Source organism: Taudactylus pleione, unplaced genomic scaffold (genome assembly GCF_031769625.1).
Source record: "Taudactylus pleione unplaced genomic scaffold, aTauple2 ptg000814l, whole genome shotgun sequence".
NCBI lineage: Eukaryota > Metazoa > Chordata > Amphibia > Anura > Myobatrachidae > Taudactylus > Taudactylus pleione.
In genome coordinates, this window is record NW_028285216.1 from 543,849 (window position 1) to 563,281 (window position 19,433).

General features: G+C 44.4%; 1 protein-coding gene across 4 annotated transcripts in view; it reads left to right on the top strand.

The window, feature by feature from the left end:
• The window catches only part of ATP2B4 (ATPase plasma membrane Ca2+ transporting 4), a 202,545-nt gene that overhangs the window by 49,473 nt on the left and 133,639 nt on the right, over positions 1-19,433 (top strand). For all 4 annotated transcript variants that reach the window (XM_088458186.1, XM_088458187.1, XM_088458184.1 and 1 more), the window contains exon 2: positions 908-1,415. In XM_088458186.1, the coding sequence (XP_088314312.1) occupies positions 1,220-1,415 (196 nt within the window). In that variant the 5' untranslated portion in view covers positions 908-1,219. The remainder of the gene's footprint in view (positions 1-907; positions 1,416-19,433) is intronic.

Here is a 19,433-nt window from a genome sequence, read left to right on the forward strand (position 1 = left end):
TATGCAGTTACCAGGCTTGGTAAGCACCAAATGTGCATTTAGTGCAGATATCTGTTGGCACCCTCCTGAGTCTCATGGCTAATTAAATATGTCCCTTAAACTGTATAATCACATAATTCAAAGCATGAGCAAAGCATACAATCATACAGTTAAAGATGGCAAAAAGGATGCACCGTGTTCTAATGGGTTGATGAAGAGGGATGCGTGTGAGACATAAGTTTCGAAATGCCCTACTCATGACATTTTACAATCTATAGGGAGGGGGCAGAGGCAAATGAAAGGATTTGATGGGACAATGGTAGGTAATGTCACAGGTGGAAGCACGGCCAGACTGGCCTTTTGGCAAATGCCAGAAGACATGTTGGGATGGTCTGCCATCCTGAGGGCCTAGCACTCTACTTGGCCGGCATGCTAAGACGGGGTCTGCCAGTGCCCCGTCGAGTGTGCACACAACGAATGCTGGTGCCAATTTTTGTCTCCAATCAGTCCCTGGGCGGAGGGGAGGTAAGCACTTGTAAAAAGGGGGTTTACATGTACTGCTTGAAGGAGTAAAGGTTAAGGGAGAACATGGTCAGTCGCGATAGGTTGTTTCATAGGAATTGTGCAGCGCAGGAGAGGACATGTATGCAGAAGCGTGAGGTGGTTGCATTGATTGGGGGGGGGGTGACATCATACATACAAGGAACATCATAGGTGATAAGAGGGGATACAGTTAGAAACAAGGACAGATATGCATTTGGGGAATGCTACTTGAATACTTACAGAAGGGCAATATAATTGTTCGATGAATGGCTGTTCAGTGACCAAAATAAAATGTGTACATATTCCTTGTATGTAAGTATTTAATTGTATTTCGTACTGACCCACTCCTTTCTTTTTTTATTTTGTGTTTGTTATTTATTCTCAGCTCCTGCTGTCAGTATCCAGGTTCTGCGGCAACTTCAGGATAAGATACGGCTGTTGCCTGTGTCGCTCCAGTAACATGTACATCCTGTCTTCTCTGTTAACCCTAAAGCAATCACTGATGATGTCTGAAAGAAGAGCAGCGTAGAAATCAAGGACTCCCGCTGTAAAGAGGGAACCAAAGAGGAAAACTGTCGACCACAGTCCTCAAAGAAGAACTTTAAAAGCATCAAGTATAAAGGTTACTTGCCAAAAAGAGTAGATTATTAGAAAGGTGGTACATAAACTTCTGGGAAAAGGGATAATATTTCCTAAAATGGCAAATAATTCTACAGACCACCATCCTCCTAACTCTGTTAATGATGGAAGCTATGAAGGGGACTTTGGCTGCAGTGTGGAGGAATTGCGAGATATCATGGAGTTGCGAAGCGGAGAGGCAGTCACCCGCATCCGGGAGACCTATGGCGGGGTTCCAAACATCTGCCGTAGACTGAAGACCTCTCCAGTTGAAGGTACAGTAGGCAGTAACAAAGTGCAATTATGCACCTAAATATGTATTTATTGGCTGTATTTCTCAAAGGGAAGGCTCAGCAGCAATGGAGTGATAGTGTATAACCCGCTTTACAAGCTAATCTCATACATCGATAGCAAATTTCATGATTAAAAAAAAATAAAAACGAAAAAAGAAAATCTATTTAATAAAGTTGTTTGTCATACAGCGATGCCAGTGGATTGCCAAAGTAAAGACCTGCCAGACTGCTAGTCACAATATAGGTCTATTTCAGTGCATTTCAAATTGGGCCACCTTTTAGCTTTGCATATGAGTGACCATAATATTTATATACAGTATATAATATTTTGTCTTGAGCAATAACTTTTCTACTCACTAAAATAACGACTGATACAATTAACCTGAATGTTGCTAAAGTCACCAAATATTTGGCTAGGTCCTGTTCAGAATGCTGTTTTCGGTGCTTCTCTTGTATATTAAAAATGATCATTCTATGTGTTGTGTGAAAACTACTCTATTAATGTTAGCAAACCAGGCTGATTAACATATTAACATTGGGCCTTATTCAGAGTTGAAAGCAATTGTTACCGCAGCTGCGATTTTTTTATTTTTTTTTTTACTTTTAACTGAGGATTTGCGAAGTTATGCGAATGAAACAGCCGCCGGGACTTTTACTGAGACACCCACTAGAGCGTTCGCAATCTGTGCGCAACTGCGTACAGATACGACGCATTGGACATAGATCATACAAACATAAATTTCTTGACCAAGTCCATAGTTACTCAGAATGGCCGCCAAAACTGAGACACTGGAGCCATTTTTTCAGCGTACGGGATCGCAGATGCAGGATGACACGTCCCCAAAACGGTTGAGTCAAGTGTGCGTTTTCAGCTGACACTCCCCGTTGCTTCCCCCAAACATTCTCATTGCTTGTCAGTCACACTGCGAATAAAGAATCGCAGCATGCGCACACATGCTTGGTGCAACTCAAACACATGCGCAGTGGCCAAAAAAATCGCTTGGTTTGCGAAAACATCGGCATTGTGTTTAACTCTGAATCGTGCCCATTGTTAGAGGAGAACCCCACCCTAGTTATTCACTGTATATTAAAACTACGATGTTCCACTTTTAAATATTGTGCCAAGGCATTGGTTCAAAAGCTGCAAGCTCTTCCTTTCCCCTTGTGTCTTTGGGACTAGGGTACATGTAGATCCCACAGAGATGTCAGCCATGCCACCAGAGGGGCTCACAGCACCCCCCTCCCCAGCACGCGGCGCTGCAAATAGTTTTTTTTCTTTTTTTTTTTCCACTCTTAACTGGGTGTGGCCGCACCTTCCACAATTAAGCCACGCCCCCGGGCCCAGGCCGGATCTCTATGGCCTTGCGTACCACTAGAATATCCCTCTATAATGCATATAAGATACAGAAGATGCGTGTCCTTGAGACATCTGTCAAATTGACATGAGAAAAATATAAAAATACCCACAGTAGTTCAAAAAGTCCAAAGGATCTATGACTTCTTTAAAAAATCTGTAATAGAAGAAATAACCAGTTAGTGAGGACATTGTATCCCTATCTTAGGGAACTATGGCAACCTGGCAACAATCATGTTTGGCACTTACACGTTCATGAGCAGTGGTTCCGAAACTTAAGCAAGCCTTTTATTTTGACGTCCACTTGATTAAATTAGATGGACATGAATAGTTGAAATGGGGAAATTGTGAAGAGCCAAAATACTACTTTTTTTGTTAATGAAGTAAAATTTGTGTTTTTAATTAAGTCCTGTGAGGGCTTCTGTCTTTTTAATAAATATGAAATTAATTATTTTTTTTATATGGATGAGGCCTATGCTTTTGTGTACGGCCAAATAAAAAAAATCTTAGCTCACCACTTATGAGCAGTAGTGGATCCTGAAGAAAATGACGGGAGGCACCATATTTGGTCAGAGGTGGGGGTTGGGACTACGGTGGTGTGGCCAAGCACTCAATGTGAATATAGGGTGTGTCTATAGCCAGTGTGGTGGCAAAGCACCACTGGATGGGGTATAGATCCATAGTAATGTTTTATAATTTACAAAAAGAAAAACACAGAAGAACCACACAAGAAAATGTACATACAATAAACAATGGCTACACATGTTTTGCCCGTAATGGGATTGAAATGCCGGCGGCTGTGTAGCCGCTGGTTCAAATCCCGGCAGCGCTAGCCCGACATGGAGTAAATCCCGACATCGGAGGAAAGTAATCTAATGATCCTCCCTTCTCCCCAAACCCCCCCCCCTCCCGAAACCCTAACCACCCCCTAGTGCCTGAACCTAACCCACTCCCCTCCCCTTTTCCTAGCCTAACCCTAACTCCCCTGGGGGTCCCTAAACCCAATCCCCTCCTCCCCCGGCTACATCGCTACTTACCTCCGGCGCTGAACGATCGGTCCGGCGTCCTGTCGGGGTCCCGGTGTCGGGATTAACATAGGCTTCGGTATTTCGACGCCTATGTTAAATCCCCTGCCGGGATTGTAGAGTCGGGATTGAGACCAGCATCATAACTACATCCCGTTTTGTCCTACCTGAGTTTGCTGGAAGAGAGATAACCAATGACGACCTATTGAGAAAAAAAAAAAAAAACTATGTAAATTTACTATCCCTCTAACAAAGCCCTACATTAGTGGAAACAACATAAAGAGCATTAATAAGGTACATAGATTACTGTGCTACTAGCTCCGTGCTCAATCTAGAATAATATACCTACAAAAGTTACCTTTACAATTATATTGATTGGTGTGGTAAATACAAAATATTTTGTATTCGGCCTTCCACAGTTCATTAAAACATGTGAAGTGACCTCCAGGCTAAAATAATTGCCCACCCTGTCCCTGGTCTAGGTCAATATAGAGTGGACCTCTTTTTGGTGTCGGCAATTCCCGCCAAGTCCTAACTCCAGACTTGCCAAATCTCCCCTCTCCCCTATTGTTTTATTCTCCAGCAGCACACTTACTCCCTGTCCTGGGTCTCCTCTCTAGTGCCGTATCTCTCCTTCTTATGGTGCATACACACGGGACGATCGTCAATGATAGCGACATGTTTGTAGTCTGTTTACCTGTTCCGTGCGTCCTTTTTTTCCCCTCCCGTCTCTCCCCCCCCCCCCCCCGTCTTGTGCCCCCTCCTAAACCCCCCCCCGTCTCGTGCCTCCTCCTCTCCCCTCCTTTGTCTGCTCTCCTGTCATGACGAAAATGGGGTATGTAAAGAGGAGGTTGAGGGGCTTTAGAAAGAGGGGGATTCAGTGGAGATGCTGAGAAGAGAGGTGAACCGTTTTGAGGCGTGAGATGAAGAATGGACTTGACGGGGGCGGGGAGGAGTGGTGGACAGATGAGTTACATGCAGAACAGGTTGTGATAGAGAAGGGTTGAATCTGGTGTAATGCCTGTAGGAAAGGTGAGATGTATTTCAATAGGCTGCTGCCTGTATGTATGGTTTTCTATTTATTCAAATATTTGTATATGGTACTTTTTAAAACTCGCCTTGTTCCTACAATGTGTTGAGCCAAATGAATTAAATTACATCCACTGGTGTATTTTTGTTTTTTTATATATCTTCTTGATTCATGTTTGAAGTTTGCAGTTTTTAACTGGAGCTGGGCCTCAGGCTCCGATAGTCGTCTTTGTATAAATGTACATGTAGGCATCATTGTACAACTGTACTACAGAAACTGGATTGCACATTCGGGGGATAACAAAATGCCAGTGTGCTTGATTCATTTATCACAAGACCGTTCTACACTAATTCAAATTTCACTGAACAGGACACTATTTGTGGGGAGTTTATATGTCCTAATGGCATTTTCCATTTCCTTCCAAAATCCACAGTGCCTTAGGGCAGTAACTGTTCAACAATGTTTTCTGTCCTACTAGGGAAGGCTTATTTCATACATGCTGTATTCTAGTATAGCATTAACTACAGTACATTTTCAGTGGAGTTGGCCTTTTAAACAAAGAGACTTTAAAGGACGTTTCATGAACAATGGAATGGCTAATATATCACCTTTTATGATAACCTTGTTTGCAGCCATTTGTACAAACTAGAATGTAGATTAAAGTCTTTTGCCTTAGGGCTTCTCCACATGGGTGGTTTCTCGAGCTGTGTTCAAAACTATTGTCCACATGGACAGCAGTGATATAGTATGCAGTCAAATCTTAAACTGGGTACACACTGACGGATATATAGGCCGACCAATTGATCGGCCAATATATCTGTTATATCGCATTGGCTGTGCTGCACAGCTGATGGACAGATATATCTGCAAATTTATCTGTCCACCTGCAAGTGTGTAAGGGTATTCAGCCGACCGCCCGTACGCATGCAGCCGTGGGGGGGACCTGTGGCTGCCTGGAAGTTGGTGGTCGTTCAGTCTATATGAACTACCATCATCTACAGATATATCTGCAGATCAAGTGATGTGTATTCGTCGACTATATCTTTTTTGAGGACTAAATTGTAACAGCGAAATTATAAACATTTTAAATAACGTAAATGAACGACAAAAGCTGTGTTCAATGTTAAATAAGAGACTAAAAGAATTTTTTGTATCTGACACTGGCGCTCACAATGTGGTATTATGTTGGTTGCAGCTGTCAAGAAAAGAAAATTGTGTACTATTTTCAGAAATATATGTCTGAAAACTGGCTGCACAATCCTATAATTCAAACCCATAAACTAATTACCCTTTAATCAATCTCCTATTTATTGCCACAGTCTCATAAAAATAAACTAAAATCACATATACTATAAAAAACTCTATTCATAAAATGCATATAAAGCACAATGGCCCTGATTCAGAGGCAGACGCTCTGACCAGAGCGCTCGCTCTGAATCAGGGCCCACCTCCATTAATATGGAGCGTCCTCCTGGACGCTCGTATAGCTGTGGGTCACCACCCACAGCATATATGAGCATGCAGGATGATGGTCGCGATGGTCTTGACCATCGTGACCATCGAAACTGCGAGCACAAGCCTGCGGTTGAGTTTTTCAGAGCCAAAATCACTCCCACTGACTTCACTAGTGATGTCAGTGGGGCCGGCTTCAGACGGTAGGCGTTCCCTTGGGAACGCCTCCGTCTGGCAGGCACGCACCCGACACACCCACCAAGGGGGGCGTGCTGTCAGTCAACATCGACAGCACGCCCCCTTTGATGAGACACTCCGAGCGAAGGAAAGTCCTTCGCTCGTCTGGTCTCGCGCATGCGCACGACGGAGCTCCCTCCGTCATGCGCAGTGCGGACCATCGACCCACTTGCGAGCGGACAGCCGCTCACGAGTGGGTCTGAATGAGGGCCAATATGTGACACTTAAATTGTTTAACACAGTGGTTCGCAAACTTTTTTGAATCACTGCGCCCTAGAGTGTTAGAATTGTTTTCATGGCACCCCTAAGCCAAAAGTTTTTGTTTTTATTGAGAAATTCTGAAAAAAATGTTTTAAAGTGAAGTAAATTGTGCTTACCTGTCATCCTTAAGGTGCCTACACACATAACGATGTGCTCACAATCCGACCTGAGGTACGATTTCCCCTGAACTCTCCCCAGGCAGCTCCCTGGCAGTCGTGGTCACGATTTGGAGTAATAAATGTCCAATCTGACTGAAGATCTATTGTGCATCCACTGCATTGTGTCCCAGATTGGCAAATCTGCCCTACAGCACAGCAGATCTAAATATGCGATGTACGACGAGCGGGGACGCGCATAGTGATCGTGAGTAGAAACTCACGATTTGGGCATATTTTACACGATTTGTCATCACAATTCGTCGAAATCGGGAAAATCGTGTAAAAAATCGCCATGTGTGTAGGCACCTTTAGGTTCAGTTATGTGATGCTGGACGGGTTTGCGCTTCTGTTTGTCCACATATTTACATTACATTGACCATAAATAATTTTATTTGGTGCTGGACCACCAACCTGAAGCACCCATGCAAGTGTCTTAAGGCACCCCAGGGTGCCACAGCACATAGTTTGGGAACCACTGGTTTAACACATACAGTAGTAACTTTGTTGATATAAATTAGCAATAGTTTGCAACAATGTTGCTCTGTGTTAGCTGGTTTAAATAGATAAATCCTATGCAGAAAAAGTCATATGTTTGTTAGATAGACAAAGTTCCAATGACAAGGTATATGTTCAAGTGTTGGATAATATTACCGTCTTCAGTGGATTGATATGTTCGTTAGGCAGATTATAGCAGTAGTAGTTGTCCTTAGTAACTTTAGGATTGAAGCACTGATAGTTGTCTTAGTAACTGGGTCAGTGATGTTATATAATCACAGGCTTGTACGTTGGTCTATGTTGAATCACGTGCAAGCTGCAGGCTATCTCCAGTGTGCGCCCTGCACCTGCTTCGGTGCTGTGTACGGGGCTAAGTGCTGTCGCTGGATATACTAGCCGGGTGTAATGGCAGTCTGTGAATAGCGGCTTTACAGGGATGTATGCTGCCGCTTCTATTGCCAGTCCTCAGCCGTTAAATAAAAGTAATTTGCAATGCAGCTGATACTGAGTCCTGCTGTTGGATAAACACTCATGGCATAAGAATGTGCAGTCTGTCTGCTTGTAAACTTAACCACTTGTGGCCATTGGCGGTTATAATCCACTGAGCACCTTGGAAAAGATTATTTGCATAATTTCATATGGAAGGCTTAAAAAAGAGACATCGGCATTGCATGCTTTTAAATAAGCATGGCATCGTTAGCTATATCCCCCCATCGCCCCTGCGCATATCATAGGTGCAGGCTAGACTATGTTTCCGATATGTCGCTCCGATCCGTGGGATCGGATGACATATCGTCTAGTGCAGAGGTTCCCAAACGCGGTTCTCAAGGCTTTCCAACAGTTCAGGTTTTAGAGGTATCCATGGTTGAGCACAGGTGACTTAATTAGTACCTCAGTCAATTTGATTTAACCACCTGTGCTCATCAATGAATATCTCTAAAACCTGAACTGTTGGCGATCCTTGAGGACCCTTTTGAGAACCTCTGGTTTGGTGTGTACCCAGCATTAGATACACCGTTCTATATGAATCTTGGTAACTGCATACAAACATACCAATCGTCGGCCCGATGTGTCGTGACTGACTTTACAACTGGGTGGGCATTTGCATGTAAATGCCTGCCCAGTTGAGCTGTCAGTCACCGGCAGCCTCTGCAGCAAGGGTATGGGCGGTTGGCCCGTACACACTGCACGATGCACCAATATATCTGCAGATTTATTGGGCACCTGATTTGCTGCCCAGTCGATGCGATATGTCTGTGAACGAGACATTTCGCCATCGCGCACACGATATATTGGACATTCTATTGAACACCCGATCTATCGGCCTGTGTATACCCAGAGTTATAGACACCAAAATAACGATTGTCACAATGAAGACTTGGTCAAAAGTTAGACCACATAAAGGTCAACATGGTCATAAGTCGAAAGGGTCAAAAGGTTGATGGTTAAAATGTAGACACAGTCAAAGGGGGTGATTCAATTTAGCGTGATCTCGAATAGCCCCGTGAAGGCGTTTCAATTGACTGCCCTGTTAACCCTCCTAAAGGATTTCTTCTCGCAGAGTGCGAGCAGAAATCCGACTAAAGTACCGGCCTTAAGGCTGTTTTCCGGCTCAGCAGCTGCGCTAACAGGCTCAGGGCTGGCACTTTAGTCAGAGAATGCCGGTTAGTGCGACTAAATACCCTGCTTTAGTCGCACTAACAGGCATTCTCCAACTTTTAAGTGGCTTTAGTCGGACTTAACCGCGCATTGAATTGAATAACTCCGGTAACTCCTTCTCAGTGCTATTAACAGCACTTGCGCTGAATTGAATTGCCCTCCAGAATGTGTACAATGAAAATGTTGACACACAATATAGGCAGTAAAAATTTAGACCGTTAAAATATAGACACAGTAAAAATGTTGACATTTAAAATATAGACAAAGCAAAAGGCTGACAAACAAAATATAGTCATAATGTCGACTAAATATAAAATATAAAACACAGCTTGCACTAAAGCCGCCTGCATCTCAGTCATAGTTAAGTGCTGGCGCCTTAGTGAGCCACCAGTTTAAAAGCAGTTTAAAAAAGTATTCCATCTTGGAATGTCATACTATTATGCATAATTATTTTGCAGTTTGGAAATGCACATCATGTGCGCCATAATGGTATAACCTTGTGTAACTGCTTCACTCTATTGCAATACTTTCATTTAGCGCCATGTTTTGTCATATTATATTTACAAACAAGTATTAGCAAATGTGGTGGTATAAACTTGTTGGAAGAATAAAGTACAATAGTAATAGCTGCATAACTAGCCATGAGTGTTCCTGATCCTGGTATTCCTCTGTGGTACATACATGGGTCACGGGTGTCACTCAGCAGTCTAAGGGCCTGATACAGCGTGAATCGCTATTCTGCTTATACACACGCAAAGCAGTTGCTATTATCAGCAGTGATGTAAATGTTTGCATTCGCATTGCAATTGCAGCCTGACATAAGGACGCCCACTTCCCCTTACATTCGGCAACATAGCGAAACAATAGGTAACATCTGACCCATACGCACAGTTAAGGCAGGTCAGACCTCACTCAGGAATTGCTTACTTCAGCGCACGCTATGAGGCCTCAGGCTGCGTCTGGTATTACAGTGGATAATTTATGCATGCCCCTGAAACGGCGATGAGACACACTGCCACACCTGCATTCGCCTGTTGCGAAATATTGCAGTCATTGGGTATTTTGGCAGGAAGCTCCATACTTAAGGTGGGTACACATTAGACTATTGGCAAACGATGCGATGGTCGTCCCGATTTCCCTTGAACTCCCGGACAAACGATACAGTGCATACACACTATGCAATCTACCAGACAACCAAATGATATATTGTGGGTCATCGTTTCATCGTTAACTATATAATGTTAATATAGCGCCTGTTTGTTCGGTAGAACTTACACACTGCACGATTTGCAGCATGTAGGGGCGACCTGAAGATGTGACTGACCACACCACGGTAGTGCCCATAGTCCGTACACACTTGACGATTAGAACGATTTAACATTCCGATCCATCGGAATCGGCCACATCGTTCAAAATATCATCTGTGTGCGTAAAGGGGCTCATACATCAGCAGTCACAAACAAACTATTCACAGATTCACCAGTCTGCGCCTATACATTACAGATATTTTTCAGTGATTTGCAGATAATTTTCAGGAAAGACAGATCTGCTAAATCATCTGATCATTACCATACACTACCAATCTACAGCCATGATTGGTTTGTGAAATCCAACATGTTGAACCACCTGATTTACAGATGTTGATAAATTTTCGTTCGGAATTGGCGATTAGTGTACCCCAATCCATTGCAGATTTATGGGGGCCTTTAGGTGCACCTTTATCAGTCATAGAGCTAACTGTTATTCTGATTAGCCGAGGGAGGGAGGGAGGGACTCACTCACAAGCCTCCAATTTCAGCAACTGCTGGGGTGCCACATCTCAGGGCAGTCCATCACACAGGAACACCCAGATATATCCAAAGTATGTTTAGAGAGCACTCACCAGACTACTTAGCATTTTTATGCAAAAGGTAAAAAGTCTTTAATCCATAGAAAATTTGTCGACGTTTTGGCTCACAACAAGCCTTTGTCAAGACATGAATCAAAATTCACCAACACTGGACAAACAGCAGCTAAAAGTGTGTGCATAATCAGAGCATCTATATACCATAGGCAATTAGCCACTAATTGGCAATATACACTAACTTCATGGAGGTATCCAGAGTACTGGTAAGAATGCAGCTGGACCCACCTTAAATTTAATGTGAGCAGTCTCATCCACTCAAACTCCGGGAACGGCTTTACATTACCGCCGGGCTCAACAGCAAACACCATCACGAAGCATCAAACGGGCGGGCGGGCGGGTGGACGTCATCACGCACGCCCACATCACGTGGTACATTGCATCAGAGCTTGCTAGGCAACACATACCAGGAAGTATCAACAATAGCAAACTACTCCGTGTAGCGCGTCCATTCTAATAGTGACGCATTGATCCCCAATCGAGCATACTCAGCCCTCTTATCAAACATAGAAATACTGTGGTTATGCACACTCTTAACAATATTATACACTAGACAAACAACACTAATATTAACAATAGAACACAATACACATTGGATTCAATTAGAATACAGGTTGGTATCAACATCTCATAAACTTATTCATCAAGTATAAATCTTCCTCGCTTTTTTTGTGCCGAGTCTACACACCATGGGAGCCTTTATAGGTATATTAAATTTAGATGAACATAGATAAAGAATTAAGTTCATTGAGTCCTTTTGGGGCTGTAGTATCCAAAAAGTGTATCCACTTAGCCTCACTCTTCAGAAGGGTCAACCCACGATCACCACCCCTCACTGGTGGGGGAATCCAGTCAATTATCATGCACCTTAATGTAGAAATCTGATGCCCATTTTTTAGGAAGTGTACTGCCACTGGTTTGTCTGAAGATCCAGTGGCATACGCCAAACGAATTGATGAACGGTGCTGATTCATCCGTTCCTGAAATGATCTGATCGTTTTGCCCACATACATTAGTCCACACGGACACATAAGAAAGTAGACTACATGGTCCAACTGGCAAGTCAATCATTTACGAAGATAGATTTTTCTTCCATTATGTGGGTGACAAAAAAATGTCCCTGTCAGCATAGATCTACAAGTGGTGCAACCCAGACATTTATAACATCCATTCCTCTGGGTCAACCAATTATCATCAGGTTTCTCCCCCGGATGCATATTTGGACGAAATAAAAGATCCTTCAAATTTGGACCTCTATTGACACTTAGTAGCGGTGGTGCTCTCCCTAATTTCTTAAAAGACTGGTCTGTAGTCAACATGGACCAATTCTTCCTTATGGATTTCTGAACAACCGTCAGGTTGGTATCACACCTTATATTTATTGTGAAGGGTATCTCCATATCAGACTCCTTTCTACTAGGGATGTGCAGGCTCTGATAGGTTCGAGTTGGCACGTGGAGTTCGGATTTTTCCCTCCAAAAAAACGGAACTCAGAACGAGGAAAAACGTCATCTTACATGGACGAACGTCATCATTCCTGGTCTTTTGTCCAGGAATGATGATGTTCGTCCATGTAAGATGACGTTTTGCCTCGCTCTGAGTTCCGTTTTTTTGGAGGGAAAAATCCGAACTCCACGTGCAAACTCGAACCTATCCGAGCCTGCACATCCCTACTTTCTACGTACATGCTGCTTAGCAAGAAAACGTTTATTCGCTTTGGTAAGGCAATTTTTGATTACAGAGTCCCTGTAACCACGTTCTTTAAGTCTCTCACAGCATTCCACAATTTGTTTTTCCGCCAGAGAGTGATCAGAGTTATTTCTTAATATACGTAGAAATTGTGAAATTGGAAGGTTAGATTTCAATGGGTTCGGGTGATGACTACTTGCCCATAGGAGGGTATTTCTGTCGGTTGGTTTCCGAAATAAAGTATATTCCAATCCAGTTATACTTTTAAAAATCGTTACATCAAGGAAGTTGATTGATTGACCACTTACAGTAGAGGTAAGGCGAATAGGACTTGATAAACTATTCAGACTCAAAACCATGGCGTTAAAAGACTCTTCATCCCCCAACCATATTAATAGGATATCGTCAATAAATCTTTTATAATAAAAGATACTTTCAGCATATTTATTCAAAATATATTCCCTTTCATATTGGTACATAAAGATATTTGAATAGGCCGGAGCCAAATTCGACCCCATCGCCGTACCGGCCACTTGGATATAATATTCCCCTTGATACAGGAAATGATTACATTCCAACACTTTTTGTAATAGTTCCAACATGAACTGTATTGGGGGTCCATAATATGGCCCCTCACATAATGCTATCTCAACGGCCTCTATCCCCTGTGTATGTGGGATTACTGTATATAGAGAGCATACGTCCAATGTTGCCAACAAAAACTCAGGGGGTAAATCGGACAAGGGCCCTCATTCAGAGCCGTTCGCTATTTGCGTTCGTTCAAAAACAAGGGGTGGCTATGCAAATGATCCGTTCGCACATTGCAGTCTGTTCACACCTCAGTCTGAACGAGCGAGCAAAACATACGCTCTTTTATTTGATAAAAACGCCCCCTGGCCGCTCGCACCATACGTCATGTCCGCTATTTATTAGATTAATCGAGTACATCGAACAGGATATGAACTGCTCGCTATTCTTGTGGCTGGTTTTTTTCAACCGCTATTTTGCGAGCAGTTCTGAGTTAAAAAAAAACCAAGTGACGTGGTCATTGACGCTGCTATATTAATTATGCACACCCATAAAACGGCCGTTTTGACCTTTAAGCACGCCTGCGATCGGATCTCCCCTCCCCGTTTTCAAGCACCTTCCCCTGTTACCACCCACATACGCCTCATTCTGTCACTCAAAGTAGCAGGCATTCGCTATATAGCGAACAAACGATTTTCGGCCGCACTGACTTGATCGCGCATGCGTATTATAAACCGTACGCATGCGCAGAAGTGCGAACATCGCTCGGAACGAGCGTACTGCCGCTTACGAGCGGCTCTGAATCAGGCCCAATGTTCTCAAATCAGTTAGTAGGTGACCAGTGTCACGGAGGTAAGTTGCAGCATTTTTGACAATCGGTTGTAAGTAAAAATCCAAGAATTGAGCTACCGGTTGTAATATTGAACCCCTAGCTGAAATTATGGGTCTTCCAGGAGGATCCACCAATGACTTGTGAATTTTTGGTAGGGTATATATAATTGGACAAATAGGATTTTCGACTGATTTCGAAGATTTATACTGGTTGAATAAGTTTGAGATGTTGATACCAACCTGTATTCTAATTGAATCCAATGTGTATTGTGTTCTATTGTTAATATTAGTGTTGTTTGTCTAGTGTATAATATTGTTAAGAGTGTGCATAACCACAGTATTTCTATGTTTGATAAGAGGGCTGAGTATGCTCGATTGGGGATCAATGCGTCACTATTAGAATGGACGCGCTACACGGAGTAGTTTGCTATTGTTGATACTTCCTGGTATGTGTTGCCTAGCAAGCTCTGATGCAATGTACCACGTGATGTGGGCGTGCGTGATGACGCCCGCCCGCCCGCCCGTTTGATGCTTCGTGATGGTGTTTGCTGTTGAGCCCGGCGGTAATGTAAAGCCGTTCCCGGAGTTTGAGTGGATGAGACTGCTCACATTAAATTTAAGGTGGGTCCAGCTGCATTCTTACCAGTACTCTGGATACCTCCATGAAGTTAGTGTATGTTGCCAATTAGTAGCTAATTGCCTATGGTATATAGATGCTCTGATTATGCACACACTTTTAGCTGCTGTTTGTCCAGTGTTGGTGAATTTTGAATCATGTCTTGACAGAGGCTTGTTGTGAGCCGAAACGTCGACAAATTTTCTATGGATCAAAGACTTCTTACCTTTTGCATAAAAATGCTAAGTAGTCTGGTGAGTGCTCTCTAAACATACTTTGGATATATGTGGGTGTTCCTGTGTGATGGACTTCCCTGAGATGTGGCACCCCAGCATTTGCTGAAATTGGAGGCTTGTGAGTGCGGTCTCTCTCTCGCTCTCGCTCTCGCTCGCTCGCTCGCAGTATATTAGCATATCTATATGCATCTGTTAGGGCACCTGGTATAAATATTTATTTGGATGAAGGGAGAGCCGGGACATTTGTGTTTTATATATGTATTTTAGGTACAAATTATGTATTTTTGTGAATACACCATTTATATTTGAAAGAGTTTCCGAGTGCCAGGGCACCGGAGCGTCTTAATCTGGAGAGAAGAGTGCCGGTCCGACTACTAAATAAATAAATATGTATGTATGTATGTATGTATATATGTATATATGTATATATATATATATATATATATATATATATATATATATATATATATATATATATATATATATATATATAATCGGACTGGCACTCTTCTCTCCAGATTTTTTTTTTTTTTTTTTAGTGCCATGTATAAAATGGTAGGGAGGGGTGTTGATTATATATAAGTTAAGAATTAGACAAATACAACATTGTACTGACATTATACTGTTTAAGTAGAGTGACAGCATGAGGGCACTTCAGTTTTGTTGGTGTCCGGCAGGAGCTGGACCACCATTATAACAGGGGGCTGCATTAAGCAGCCCAAGCTTTAATTTTATGATTTCATTTATTTTTTACCAAACCGGCAAGCTGCACCAGACTGTCCCCTGGAATGTCTGTGCTACCGCCCCATGACCCCTCCACATTGCCGTGACACCAAGCCGGTGCTAGGTACTCCCGGCGGAGTTCCGAGGGGGACCAGCTAGCAGGCACCCCAGACTGCAGCCCAGAATCCAGGTGATGGGTAAGGTGGAACCCCGTTCGCAGTCTTGCCTCCGGTCTCTGGAGACAGACCGGAGATGCTGATGTGGACACTGGCTTGCCCACTAGGCCACTGGGGCATAACGTTACTGGCTCAGATGCATGTTATAAAGACCAGGGGACTCGGTGGTTAATGTCAGCCAAGGGATAAGGCGTTCTCGATGCAGCCCCTCCCCCAGCTCAGGGCGCCTTTCCACTGCGGTCTTTGTGTTCCCTGAGCTGCTCCTCCATTACCCTCCACCCCCTCAGAGATGTGCGGCAGCCATTTTAGGCAAGCAGGTCTCTGGGAAACGCTGGGTCCAGTCTCCCTTTATACCTCTCCCACGGGCAAGTTATACAGCGCTATATCCTACCAGCCACTGTGGTTTGTGTAGTTGATTTTAGTGCCCATTGCAGACATGTAATGTCTTTTTTTTTTTTTTTCCTGCTTTTGTACGTGACTTGTGCTAGCGCTAATCTCTACTTTCTATACTGTCAGTTTATACCTGTCCTTTTTTCTACTATACCCTGATATACTAAGGTATTGGGGGTTCATTGTACCTCACATCTGCTATATACGTGTGATGACTATCGCATACTATGGTTGCACACTACACTGTGTCATATATAGTGCGGTTGCACACTACTTTGTGCCATATTACAGATACTGCAAGGTGTTCATTGCACTGTATCATACTGTGTATTCTATTGTTCTTGTGGCTATGGCTGGCAGAGGAAAGAATAACAAGTAGCCTGATGCTGCTCCTCCTACTCTGGTGTCTTGGGAATCTGTATGTAATGCCGTGGGATGTATTGCCGGCAGACTAAATACCGACCCTGGATGCCCGAACTGTCAGGATCCCGACTGGGGCTGGTAAGTACACTAACCCTTCCTTAGTAGTACCTAACCCTAACCTGTTACTTAGGTGAAGGAGCTATTTATACAGCTCTCCAGGATATCTGCCACTTCGGTAGTGGCCCGCCGTATTGTTTGGCTACGTTCCTGGAAAGCAGATTCAAAATCAAAAAGTGCTCTAGAGTCTCTGCCTTATGCAGGAGACATCCTATTTATTCCAGAATTGGATAAAATTGTGACTATTTTGGCGACTAACAGGACTACATTCCTTCCCTCTGCATATAATACAAAGCCACAGACATCATCCTTTCGGTCCTTTCGCCCTCAGGGCAAAGCCAAGGCAACACTGCAACAGACATCAGCCAAGGCCTCCAAGCCTAAAGCCATACAAGCCTGGGCTACTAGACATCCACCTGCCAAGTCTGAGGACAAGACTGCAGCCTGACGAGGCGGGTCTCTCCCTGGGAGGCCGACTTCTTCAATTCGCCCAAGTTTGGCATCAATCTACGTTGGATGTCTCTGTAACAGAAGTGGTCTCCAGCGGATACGCCCTCTCCTTCCTGAGGCGACCCGCCCCCCCAAAAGTTATTTTGCACAGGATCTCAATCGGATTCAACCAAGGCACTGCTGCTCCAAACAGCCATTCAGTCCTTACTGAATTCAGGAGTAATAATTCGGGTCCCCTCCTCGCAACGGGGCAAAGGCTATTATTCTACACTTTTCTTAGTTTAAAAGCCCAATGGGTCTCATCTGCCTATCCTCAAGTCTCTGAGCAAATTTATCAGTGTGTCCAGGTTTCGTATGGAAACCCTCCATTCTATTATCCCACCTATGGAGCCTGGAGATTTTATGGTAATTCCTAGACATTCAGGACACTTGCCTACAGCGCCTTCTCATTAACAATATCTCTGGTTTGCTACACTGCAGCAACATTACCAATTCCAGGCTCTGCTGTTTGGCCTCTCAATGGCCCCTCAAGTCTTTATGGCGGCCTCTCTTCGTCGTCTCAAGGGATCAGACTGCTCCCGTATATGGACTTTCTCTTGCTGTTGGCAAGCTCCCCAGAGACTCTTCACAGCCATCTGTAGGTAACATTGCTTTTCTACAAATGCACAGTTGGCTGATCAACTGGAAGAAGTCTTCCCTGACACCCTCTCAAAGGATGGTACATTTGGGAGCTCTCCTGGACTCTTGAGTTCAGAGAATCTTCCTAACGGACAAGATTTCAGCACTACAGCACAGACTACGCAGACTGTTTCACAATCAGAGTGTCGATTCACACTGCAATACAGGCCTTGGGATCAATGGTGTCCACCTTCGACGGGGTGGAGTTTGCCCAGTTTCACTCCAGGCTGCTCCAACACCTAATCCTATCCAGGTGGAACGGGCTACCCCAACTGCTCAAATCCCAGACGATGAGCCTCCCCCCCCCCCCCAGAGGTTCGCCTGTCCCTAGCCTGGTGACTACAGTCTTCCCATTTGAACCGGAGTCGTCCCTTTTTGGATCCCGGACTGGGCTCTCCTCACCCCGGATGCAAGCTTCCGAGGGTGGGGCGCAGTAATCGGCCAGCACTCCTTCTAGGGCAGATGGTCCCCAGTCGAGGCAGTGTTGTCATTCAACATCCTGGAACTTTGAACCATCTACAGAGCTCTCACTCTGGCTCAGAATATTTAAAAAAAAAAAACAGGCCAGTACAAGTACAGTCTGACAACGCCACGGCTGTGGCCTACCACAATCACCAAGGGGGCACTCTAAGTTAGTCAATGACAGAAGTGTCCCGCATTCTCACCTGGGCCGAACGCAATCTCCCAGTTATCTTCGCAGTGTTCATCCTTGGGATTCTCAATTGGGAGGCGGATTTCCTCAGCCGTCACGACGTGCATGCAGGAGAATGGTCTCTACATCCAGAAGTCTTTCGGCTTCTAGTGGGCAAATGGGATTTTCCGGAACACAACAACAAACTTCCAATTTATGGAGGCAGAACACAGGACCCCCGACACGGCCTTCATAGACAAAAAGTCTGTGAATTGGAACTTTCATTTAGCATATCTCTTCCCTCCAATATCCCTGCTTCCTCGCGTGCTTCGAAAGTTCAGACAGGATTGAGGCACATGTTAATAGCTCCGGCCTGGCCCAGATGTCACTGGTACTCTGATCTTCAAAGGCTCTCCATAGACGTTCCTCTTCAGCTCCCTCAACAAGTAGACCTGTTGTCTCAGGATCCATGTCTCCATCCGGATCTAGTCAGTCTGTCTTTCTACTTCAGGGTCCATAGGGGGTCCACAGGGTTGACCTTGGGGGTTATAGCTGGAACAGGATCCATGGGCACCACACAGTTAAGCTTTTAGCTCCCAGGATGCACTTGGGTCCTCCTCTATACCCCGCCCCCGAGCCACAGGCACCTCAGTGTAAGCTGGTGCCCGGCCGGAGTCGGTCACCGCGCAGGGGGGCTGCAGGAGCAGCCCCCAGAAGCTTTTTATTTTAAGTTAAATTTTATTTATTTTTAATCTATTTTTACTATAGACGGCAGCGAAGGGCTGTCTGTACAGACGCCCACGCTGCCGCTCTGATCCCCGACTGGCGCCGCGACGCCAGTACTGATCTGGGGATCGCGGCGGGAGGACAGAGTCCGTACTAGCCGGACTCTGTCTACCTCCCAGGACTGCTGCCGGAGTCGCCGGGGATTCAGGTAAGCCGCGCGTCGCTGGCTAGCGGCGGCGCGCGGAATGCCTTAAATGCAGTCCTTTAGCCTC